The following is a 12500-nucleotide window of genomic DNA, read 5'->3' on the forward strand; positions in this document are numbered from 1 at the left end:
TAGGCTAATTTATATGAAAACGATTGGAAGATTGTTAATAAAAGATTACCTTGATCAGCAGTTTCAAGGACACATTATGTGAATCTATCATGGTGTGTGATGTCTGCGTCTGATTGCATTCTGTGTTGTTTTGAAGTTGTTGTGAATAAGCTTTGAAAATTTATTATTATTATTATTATTATTATTATTATTATTATTATTATTATTATTATTATTATTATTATTATTATTATTATTATTATTATTATTATTTAGAATATGAACCCCTTTCATATGGAACACGGACACAGGGGCCACTGACTTGAAATTCAAGCTTCCAAAGAATATTTGGTGTTCATTCGAAAGAAGCAACAGAAGGTCATGGGAAATACAGAAAGAGGAGATCAGTTATTAGAAAAAAATCCTTATATTAAAACAGGTTCACCTACATGTTACTGAAAATATTTCGGTCTCCGCAAACTTCCTTCTCTTTAGTTGTCAAATTATTCGCTGATCTTTTTAAGTTGTGGTTAATACATTATAGAATCATATTTATGAATAATAATAATTTCTGAGTACGTATCTGTGCATCATTTGTTTCAAGACGCAATATTTAATGGATTTTTAAATTTTAAAGTTATTTATGAACTTACCTTTATTCTTATATTAATTTTCCTAATTAAATATGTCAATATTCTCATACATGTATATGTAATATATACATATGAGTACATATATATATATATATATATATATATATATATATATATATATATATATATATATATATATGTGTGTGTGTGTGTGTGTGTGTGTGTGTGTGTGTGTGTGCAGAATCTACTGGTCACTTTTACCAGATACATATGCAATTGTAATAACCACAATGCCTTCTTAACTTCTCGAATTCTTCGCGCTTTTTTGGATACGCCTGTCACTACAAAGCCTTAAGATCCAAGTGCAAGAAATTGAAATGGTGGTGATGTCCGGTCGCGCGAACGGACATCACAACCACTACAATTTCTTGCACTTAGATCTTAAGGCTTTGCAGTGACAAGCGTATCCAAAAAAGCACGAAGAATTCGAAAAGTTTAGAGGGCATTGTGGCTATTATAATTATATATACATAGATATAGTATATATTTCATTAACATTTTTTGAAATGAAAATAATTATTTTCTGTATTGTTTCACTTGTATCGTAGATAATTCCCTTACTAGGCGTGGCTCCAGCAAGAAAGAAAGGTACCGGTTCGAAAATGTGATCCCTGTGCAGAAAATTGACACAATTTTAGCTGTTAAATATTCTTTGAAATGCTCATAAGTAGCTCGTCGAAGCGTCACTTTATGCACTAAGCGATTCACCTGCAAAATAATGCCTTGGCATTTCAATAACTCCTAAAAGGATTATTATTATTATTATTATTATTATTATTATTATTATTATTATTATTATTATTATTATTATTTATTTTACATGAATTTACATATATATGTATTTATATATTTATATATTCACTGTATATATATATATATATATATATATATATATATATATATATATATATATATATATATATATATATTTAATGATGTAACAACTATATACATATATATATATTATTATTATTATTATTATTATTATTATTATTATTATTATTATTATTATTATTAGTATTAATGGTTCCGTTTTCTCTCTCCGCAGGACCTAGTATATGGGCGTTTGTTGGCTTCGTTATCTGGGGGGTTCTGGTCGCCGGCGACCTCCCACCCCACTTAGAACATCTTCGGCCGCAGGGAAGAGCCATAGACACCAATAACTATTGTGAGTAGACTATATAAGAAACAAACAAACAAAAATTAAGACTCGTTACTTGTATATTACTGACTTTTATCTTTCTCCACATGTTCTGCATGGCCAGTGTATGTGTTATTATTATTATTATTATTATTATTATTATTATTATTATTATTATTATTATTATTATTATTATTATTTAGAAGATATCATAAGGAACAGTCCTACAGGGGCCATTTACTTGAAGTTCAGGCTTCAAAAGAATATGGTGTTGATTAGGAAAAAGTAACTGAGTGTAATAGGTAATACGGAAAGAAGAGAGCAATTATTAGAAAAGAAAAATTAGATTAACAAATTAATAAATACAATGATAAAACTGTAGGTAAATGAGTGAATTATATATATAATATATATATATAAATTATGTATATACATATATATATAAATTATACATATACATATGTATATATATATATAAATTATATATATGTATATATACATATATACAGTATATGTATATGTATCAGTCGAGAAACATTCCAAGCCCCATCCTGGTTCAAAGTATTTTTAATTTAATTTATTATATTTAAAAATGGCACAATCTTCGTTTGAACGTGCTTTTTTTCCCATTTTCTATACGTATGTATATCTATGTATGTATGTACCTGAACGCATAATATGCATCAAAAAGTAAACCTTAACTCAATAAGTTTATGTAGTATATCCATCATCACATTTAGGGAGACAGCACGTTTTTGATTGAAAAATCAAGGGTGACACGAAACGTAATCACTGTATCTCGCGCACCTCATTCTTAATGCCAGTGAAACCTGAATTTATTCCGTTAAGATTACACCAGCAGCAAGCAAACAGAAGACACACGACCCAGAATGGATCTGCCACGTCATCTCTTTCGGAGAGAAGATATATAAATCAGGGAGTTCTAATCACCGTCGTTATTCGAACGATGAAAAAAAAAAAAAAAAAAAAATAGAGTCGAGTCACGGAAAATGAAACTAAATATTAGATTCGTTTTCTGGATTGCTATTTTTTTTGTATTTGCTTCTTCACATTTTAAACAATTGTAACCGAGGAGGTGATTGAGTGAAGCCATTCTATATCAGCTACATTTTCTGGATTGTTTTTTTTCTATTATCTTCGCATTTTGAACAAAGGTAACGGAAGATGTCCTTAAGTGATGTGATTCTAAACATTGGCAGGCTCAGATTGTGAATTGATTTTATTGCTTTAATTCGATTTATTTTCAGTTGCTGATTCATGGGCACTGAATTACGTTCTTCAAGGTTGTATTAATGAATTGCTTTTGTATTTTTAAAATTTTTTACCAATCAAACTAGTGTTTTGGCAAATTTCAATTTCAACTTTTTTGAGGCTCTGTTTGACGGCTCTATTAGTGTCTTAGCATGAAATATTGTATTTGCTTATTTATTTGTGTTGATGAATCGATTTTGTATTTTTTGAATTTTTTTATTAATCAAACTGGTGTTTTGGCAAATTTCAATTTGAATTTTCATGAGGCCTTATTTCACGGAGATCTGCGCCTTTATTTTTTTAGCATAAAATGTAGTCATGGTTTATTATTATTATTATTATATTATTATTATTATTGTGAGTAAAATCCACAATTATATAGTAAATATATTACTATGTAAAAAATCAAAGACTTTCGAACACCTGAACGGTGTTCTCATCAGTGTTAACGTTAACATTGATGAGGAACACCGTTCAGGTGTTCGAAAGTCTTTGATTTTTTACATAGTAATATATTTACTATATAATTGTGGATTTTTATTACTCAGATTGTTTTTCACGAAATTGTGAATCTATTATTATTATTATTATTATTATTATTATTATTATTATTATTATTATTATTATTATTATTATTAATTGTAATAATAATAATAATAATAATAATAATAATAATAATAATAATAATAATAATAATAATAATATTTTTGTTTCTGACTTGTTTATCTTTATCATATCACAGATCGTTTATCTATTTATCATATCAGTGATCAATTAATTACTGAACACTAGTTTTATTTGTTTAAGAAAACGATGCTTGCCAGTCGGGAACATACTCACTGTGATTTCGATACTTTTCCCGTCACAAAATCTACTTTTTCAGTTTTCTATAAAAAAAACTATTGTGTCGGCTTTGTGTCCGTCCGCACTTTATTCTGTCCGCACTTTTTCTGTCTTCCCTCAGATCTTAAAAACTACAGAGGCTAGAGGGCTGCAAATTGGTATGTTGATCATGCACCCTCCAGTCATCAAACATACCAAATTGCAGCTCTCTAGCCCCAGTAGTTTTTATTTTATTCAAAGTTAAAGTTAGCCATAATCGTGCTTCAGGCAACGATATAAGATAGGCCACCACCGGACCGTGGTTAAAGTTTCATGGGTTGTGGCCCATACAGCATTATACCGAGACCACCGAAAGATAGATCTATTTTCGGCGGCCTTTATTATACGCTTAGGCGGCTGTACGGAAAACTTGATTGCGCCGAAGAAACTTCGGTTCCTTTTTTGACTTTTGTTTTGAGGCCGCGCTCCCATTGCTTTCGTTGTGGCCTGAATCTGGAATCGTTCACTTTCTCATTACTGGTTGGTGTGAATATGGACTGCAGCTTAATTGCCCAGATGAGACGGTCGATAAATCTCAGAAAAATTGAGATTTTTATATTTGTCAAATAGGAAAAAAAACATTTTCCTTAATATGTTTAAGTTTAACAGTAACTGGCGATGATGCCTCTGACAGCTAAGAAGGAGAGGAGAGCTCTCTCTCTCTCTCTCTCTCTCTCTCTCTCTCTCTCTCTGATGAGCATGCAGTTTCATTTCCTAGCATTTTAATGTTTTTTCGATTCCCGATCCCATTTCCATTTTCTTAAAACGACAAGAATTTGGATTATCGTAACAAAATAATCTTAAAACTTTTATAAGACAAGAAGCGAAAAATGTAAAGTATTTGAACAGGGTTTTCAAAATGTATGCAACTTTTCCATTAAACTAGGCCTAGATATTACACATGTTTATTTGATGGTGATTCCTTGAAAGAAATGAGTGCTTTGGGACATTTATGAATTTGGCCCTGAAACTGAATCAGTGGATTGGAGTTTTTAGACCTGGATGGCAAAGGTTAAGAGAACAGTGCATTTATATAATAAGCCTCTTTATGCATTTTACAAATCATCTTCTGGATTGGGAACAAATCATCTTCTGGAGGGAACAGGGTATAGAATATCCTTGGACAGAAATGGATCTGCTTAGACGGTTTTTAAAAATTTATGCACCTGGAGTTTTATTTAAGAATCTTTACTCGAAGAGAAATTCTGAAATAGAAACCGTACGATATAAATAACGAGACCCAGAAGCCTTGAACAAAAATTACGCAGGAAGAAGGTATAAGAAATTAATTTCTTCTCCAATGAGATAGTGAGAGTCTCGTGAAGATCATTTTTAGAGTGTATCAGATAGAAAACGCTTTCTAGGAAAGAGAATATTTCTTAGTAGGCTATAATACGATATAATATACTCTTATCATTACAGTTACATGTGTTAACAGTGGTGTTTTACGAAGCGTGTTTCACGTCATGTTCTTGACAACAATTTCCTCAATAGCGTAATCGCAGTTCCCAGCACCAGAAATAACTCGTAAAATGATGATATTTGACGTTCAGGCATGAGATTTTTCAAAGAAATGTAGAATCAAAAAAAAAGAAAGAAAGAAGGAAATATAGAAAAGAAAAATAAAGAAATACAGAAAGAAAGAAAGAAAGAAAGAAATACAAGAAGATAAAAGAAAGAAAAAAGAAATACAGAAAGAACGAAAGAAAAAAGAAAAACAAGAAGAAAGAAAAAAAGAAAAACAAATTCACGCTTCTATGTTTACTCACAAAATCTAGTGTGATAAGATGTATAAAAAAAAGCCTCTTGGTTGGTAGGACATGCCTTACGTGATAGTAACAAAAAGAAAGAAAAAAGAAACTGCAAAACTACCTTGAAAAATTCTTATATATATATATATATACATATATATGTATTGTATGAAGCATCATACTTTTTACCATGCCGCGTCAAAGTCAAATTCTTTCATGGAGTGCTGGTTTCCCTTGATGATTATTTTTTATAATGGTTCATTATAATTGATTTCAGACTGCATAAAATCTCCATGTAACGTCACTCATATCCTTTTTGATTTATCTTACTTTTATCAGTTTGGTTTCGGCCACATATTAAGCTTATCTGGCATCAGTGACTTAAGTCAGTGACCTAAAGCTAACTTTTAGTCATCGGTGACTGAATTAGCTATTAGTAAAGTTTTACTGATGATTATTACTCATGAGACTCATGCAAAGTTATATATAAAAATATATATAACAATAAAAATATTAATATGATATTTTTCTCCACACGAGACTCTCATACAAATAGTTGTATATAAAACCGTACAGAACAATAATAAAAATATTAATTGAATTGGTATTTTTCTCCACACGAGACTCTCATACAAATAGTTATATATAAAAAACCGTACAGAGCAATAAAAATATTAATTGGTATTTTCTCCACATGAGACTCTCATACAAGTAGCTATATATAAAGTTATATATAACAGTAAAAATATGAATTAAATTAAACTGGCATTCTTCTCCTCAGACTCGTACAACAAGATCTCTCACAAGGGATGCAGAGCCAAGGGCAGAGACGGCGTCTGCATGTTCGTCTGGGAGTGCATCAAGACGAACGGAGAGCACGTCGGAATGTGCATGGACGGCTTCATGTTCGGTTCCTGCTGCGTCCACGACGATAAGGAGAACTCCCTGAATTCCCCGGAGTCCACAGTCCCCGAGGACGGCGATTCGTTCTTCCCCGGAGTCGCCACTAAGAACGACAGCCTGGCTCTTCCGCCTTCGGATTCCAAACCCACCGCGACCCCCAGGCCGATGACGGTGAGGCCCCTCGTCTCGACGGGGGAGCCCTCCGTCGTCACCTCGAGGCCGATAAGCGTTCAGAGGCCCCAGAAGCCTCCCGTCTCTACCACTGAGGCGTCTACTTCGGCAGAGACCGCATCGACTTGGTCCCAAAAGCCTCCGATATCTGTGTCTCCCCCTGTACCTCCATCGAGGCCTACCAGACCGCCAAAGCCTACAAAGTAAGACGTTATTATTATTATATTATTATTAATTTTTTTTTTTTTTTTTTTGGGTAAGTCCAGAGACCCACACCAGGCAATGTTATACCCTTTAACACCTAAATACCCTTATAGGGCCGCCGCAAGGTTAGTGTCCGTGCTGGTATATAGTCAGCTTAATATAGAACAACCAACTAATATGACTAAACTGCATTGCTCTACAGTAGTTTGATCAAAGTAATGTGTATGCTGTTAATCGCACAAATCATTTTTCGAGACTTTCATTGATAAATTAATTAAATGATCTTGAGAGATAATTTAAAAGACAATGTCCAGAGATAATTTACAGAGATAATCTCCAGAAATTAATTAGAGAGGTAATTGACCAACGTTTTCTCTCTCCCTCAGACCAACAAAGCCAGTCAACTGGTGGCCTACAACTGAAAAACCCACAAGCAGAGTAACAACAACTACACCCTCTACAACTACGAGCGAACCCACAACTACCACGACTACAACAACGACGGAGAAGCCCACTACCACTACCACAACGACCACAACAACAACAACAACCACTACTACCACAACAACAACTACAACCACGCCGGTACCATCTGGTCCCGTGGCCAGCAACGCTCACAACGATAACCAACGTAAGTGGCTGAAGCTTGTTTATGGGCTACTGTTGTTAGGAGCAAGAGCCCGTGCCGGAACAAGATCAGTTTAAAAATGATAAAAAAAGATGTAATTTATTTAAGATTATGAGACATGAGTCTCCCTCTCATTGATCTTAGATATTTTCTTTTATTTTTTAAGTCATCACTGCATTCTCTACTTATATATCATTATGCGTTTATTTTCCATTCCTGTGTTTGTCGAAGTTTCCTTTGTATCTCTTAGAAATTATTTACCAAGTATTTTGCTAATGAGAGATTCACAGAGATACAGTGATGTCGATGGTGAGAATAATGATACTGGCAAATATAATGATACTGATACCCACATCAGAGACTACAGTGATAACGCCACTATGGAACCTATTAATATTGAACCATTTAGTAAGACTAAAGCAAAAAAATTATACGAGAAGTATATTATTTTTAAGGAGCGGTGTAACATTGATGAAATTTTACCAACTTTCTGTAATTTTACCTCTCCCAGTGATCGTACAGAACCCACAGACACATATACAAAGAGAGAGAGAGAGAGAGAGAGAGAGAGAGAGAGAGAGAAAGAGAGAGAGAGAGAGAGAGAGATTGATTTACAAGTGTTTTTCACTCCATGCATTAACGATTTTACGATTGTTTAGGCGTTCAGTGGCACAGCGACCCGAAAACAATCTTAAAATGCAGTAGAGTGAAACGAGACCAGCCCAGTGAAACTCTGGTTAATGAATACTTCAGGAGAGAGAGAGAGAGAGAGAGAGAGAGAGAGAGAGAGAGAGAGAGAGAGAGAGAACCTTTTGTTTCAGAAGGAAACCCTTTACATATAGTTAAAGATGGACTTGAGTTTACTGAGGTGGTGTGGTCCTGTATGGAGAACATCGAGCTTAGGCGTGCAATGGGAGGTTGGGTTAGTTCAGAACCGACTTTGTATCAGCAGGCGCCTTTGGTCTAAGGCAGACTATGTGTGGTAAGGTGTGAAAGAGAGTAGGAGGCCTGCTATGGATCTCTGGACTTGACAACCAACAGAGACTAATAGTTGCAAAATGCCTGGACGATGGCACAGTGTTTGGATTGTCTGAAGAGAATATATATATATATATATATATATATATATATATATATATATATATATATATATATATATATATATATATATATATATATATATATATATATAAGATAGAAGTGTTTTAAGTGCTTTCGAAAACCCCTATCTGTGGGAAATAGAATTGTGCCGAAATTGCATAATTACCCGTACGAATTTATGTGCTTATTTATCAATAAATCTATAAAGAGAGAGAGAGAGAGAGAGCGAGAGAGATTTAACTTCTATTACAAATATTCCAGAATGTGGAGTGCGATCCGTAATCATGCAGCCGGAGGGGCGGATCGTCAATGGCACGAACGCCAAGTTCGGCGAGTGGCCCTGGCAAGTGTCAGTCCGGAGGACCAGCTTCTTCGGGTTCTCCTCGACCCACCGATGTGGAGGGGCGCTACTCAATAAGCAGTGGGTAGCCACAGCTGGCCACTGCGTTGATGAGTAAGTGGCTGAGTATTTACTTTTGATCCTTTCTTTTTGTATTTCATTTATTTTAACTTTCTACTGAAGTTGATGTATGTTCTTCATTGTTCATTAATTTTGTAATTGGTTAACAGCTAGCCGTGCCATCTAAAGTGTACACTGAATGGTGTTTTTCTAAATATTTACTCATCAACAAATACATAACTATGTTATTCCTCCTCTTCTTGTAAATGGCCATAAAAATTAGTATTGATACATAAATTTCCCCTTGTTAGTATATCCTTTTCATTATGAATGGACGTTTTGTTCCCAGTCTTTCAGTTTGCGTAGTGGTAGCCTTTTTTTTTTTTTTAATAGATATGACCTATTTCTTGAGTTGCCTTTTGTTTAGCTTTGCTTCTTTATATTCTAATATTAACGGCCAGTTCTGCGTTACCAGTTATTGTCATCACAATTCTCGTATTTTGCTCTACAGTTTTCCTTATTTGTATCGTCATCAAAATCATTTTAGTTTTCTGTTAAAGAAAATTATTATGCCGGCTTTGTCTGCCCGTCCGCACTTTTTATGTCCGCCCTCAGATCTTAAAACTACTGAGGCTAGAGGGCTGCAAATTGATATGTTGATCATCCACCCTTCAATCATCAAACATACCAAATTGCAGCCCTGTAGCCTCAGTAGTTTTTATTTTATTCAAGGTTAAAGTTAGCGATAATCGTGCTTCTGGCAGCGATATAGGATAGGCCATCACCGGTCCGTGGTTAAAGTTTCATGGGCCGCGGCTCGTTCAGCATTATACCTAGACCACCGAAAGATGGATCTATTTTCGCATGGCCTTGATTATACGCTGTAGCGACTTTGCAGAAAACTCGATTGCGCCGAAGAAACTTCGGCGCATTTCTTACTTGTTTATTGTTATTCTTGTGGGTAGAATCTCTTACCTGTGGAACAAATTCAAGCTTTCCTCCTTATAAGGACGCAATATCACACGAAAATATTTTAACAGTTGCCTGTTCCTTGACTATATGAACCGCAAACTTTTGAAGGAGTAGCCAACTCTTCATGTCTTGTGTGGTTGAGGGAATAAAGCGTTGCTTAATGCATCATTGGTCGGCGGTTCAGTTCGCTAAGAAGAAAGGTTTTGTTAGAATTTACATTTTTCTGTTTTCCTTACTCTTTCTTGATGAATGACTGAGTCAGAGCTATGATGAAATCTAAATTTGCTTTGAACCTTGAGTTTGTATCATGATAGCCCAGGAATGACTGTATAAAGCACCATCACCGTTTACATCTTGATCTTGTTCACCCATTATGTCGTGCCTAAAATGATTTGTATAGATTAATTAATCTGGTATATTTATTATTTTAAAGTTTTTATTTTTTAGCAACTATCACGATCAACATTTTGTTTACTGAAGATTAGTATTTGATTTCTACTTACTTTCTTCATTTTTGTTTGCCAATAAGCGAAGTCGGATCACGAATGGGAAAAGTAGAAACTTTCTCATTTGTCAGATTAAACAGACTGATGACCGACTGCAAACACTTCTCAAGAAGTTAACCCAGATCTATCAAACAGTTCAAGTCTCTTGATCTTGTGAAGTTTTCGCTTAAGCAAACATCACGATGGAGAGAGAGAGAGAGAGAGAGAGAGAGAGAGAGAGAGAGAGAGAGAGAGAGAACACTGTTTCGAAAATTTCCTTCACGACACATACTATACTCATGAATCACTCTACTTTCCCTCTCTACAACCCAACAACAGCTTGCTGTTGTCCCAGATTCGCATCCGAGTGGGCGAGTACGACTTCTCGTCCGTACTGGAGCCGATGCCGTACATCGAGAGGGCGGTCAAGAGCAAGGTCGTGCACTCGCAGTACAACTTCTTCACGTACGAGTACGACTTGGCCCTCGTGCAGATGGACGAGCCCCTGGAGTTCCAGCAGCACATCTCGCCCATCTGCCTCCCCGGGAACAATGACCTTCTCATCGGGGAGACTGCTACCGTCACGGGTTGGGGCAGGTTATCGGAGCACGGCAGGCTGCCCTCCGTCCTGCAACAGGTAAATGCCATTGTCTTTCTGAAGTGACTTTCTCCTCTGGTACTGTCTCTGCTCCCCGCCCCCACCACAACCCCTCGCAATCTTACTTTCTCTCCTGTCCTTGATAGACTGCAAATGGTGTTGCGTCATCGCCCCCAGCGCGGCGGCGTAATGGTCTTGGAATCGGTCTTCGTCTTTCTCAGCCTCTTCTTGTTTCGAAGTCTTTGTTATCTCTTCTGTCTTATTTACATTCGAAAATACTGGATCATTTTCTGAACGGTGTGTTCGATTTTTTATACCGTTTATTATCTTTTCATTCATTATTTTTCCATACTGAATGGAAATCATCATAACTGAACTAGTTTGAAGTAGTGACATGTCCTCATTTTTCATAGCGTACTATCATCATTTCTAGCCCAAGTTTGTGCCGGAATTCCAAGTCAGACTGTATCTTCTTTAAGATTAACTTCATCCAGAGTATTCCATATTTTAAACGAGTTTCTGAAAATTTTCATTGTTCGCAATTTCCTTGATTTTAGTAGAATCTCTCTAGTTCTGTCTCTCATAAGTAAAACTTGCTCTTTCATTTTAAAACACATGTTCACCGTTGCCAGAACCATAAATTCTTCGTATTCCATTATATTTCCCCCCGTTGCCAATTTTTTACTTAAGAAAAAAATTCCATGCACACTTGTCTTTCATAAATTCTTGCCTTTGCACTTCCTTCCCCCAGGCATCCAGATACAGTTTCCAGTTCCTCAAATTTTTCTCATTCCTTTGCATTTCTTCCCGTTATATTTTTATCGTTTTTTTTATGAAGATTCCACGTACCCGCATTCTTCATAAATCCTTTCAGTTGCACCCCCCCTCCCCCAACCCTTCCTCCCCTGGGTTGTATTGCATCATGGTCGTAACCATCGTTATCATCATGCAACATTGCTCGGGTAAATTACAGGTATCTGGTGAGCCATGGAAGTCTTGTTCTTTTGCGAGTTTCATTCTTTTTTTCTTTTTTCTTGTTTTTCTTAATATTTCGGAACGGGTTATGACATCCAAGCGGCTATAATTATAGACTGGTGTTCTTCTGCAGAGTGGGTTGTATAAGAAATACAGTATTCAGACTACCATATCTTATATTTTAGTTGGAATTTCTTAGGATGATCAGTTCTGCATGTGATATTATTTACTATTATAATAGAAAGGTGCTGTTATTTATCTTTACTTTTTCATTTTCTTACTTTCAAAGACCTGGGCACGTCAAGGGCGTTAGGCTACCCATGCCAGTAGCGTTCCTCCTTAAAGCAATCAGATACCATTCAGTACCTGATCATTTTAAACAAAT

At 35.3% G+C, this 12500-nt stretch overlaps 1 protein-coding gene across 2 annotated transcripts in view; it reads left to right on the forward strand.

The window, feature by feature from the left end:
- Window positions 1-12500, forward strand: part of Sb (Stubble) — a 114018-nt gene that overhangs the window by 84680 nt on the left and 16838 nt on the right. For both annotated transcript variants that reach the window (XM_067105165.1, XM_067105164.1), the window contains exons 2-6: window positions 1681-1800; window positions 6460-6955; window positions 7343-7587; window positions 8947-9139; window positions 10882-11179. In XM_067105165.1, coding sequence (XP_066961266.1) covers window positions 1681-1800; window positions 6460-6955; window positions 7343-7587; window positions 8947-9139; window positions 10882-11179 — 1352 coding nt within the window. The remainder of the gene's footprint in view (window positions 1-1680; window positions 1801-6459; window positions 6956-7342; window positions 7588-8946; window positions 9140-10881; window positions 11180-12500) is intronic.

Source organism: Macrobrachium rosenbergii, chromosome 6, assembly GCF_040412425.1.
Source record: "Macrobrachium rosenbergii isolate ZJJX-2024 chromosome 6, ASM4041242v1, whole genome shotgun sequence".
NCBI lineage: Eukaryota > Metazoa > Arthropoda > Malacostraca > Decapoda > Palaemonidae > Macrobrachium > Macrobrachium rosenbergii.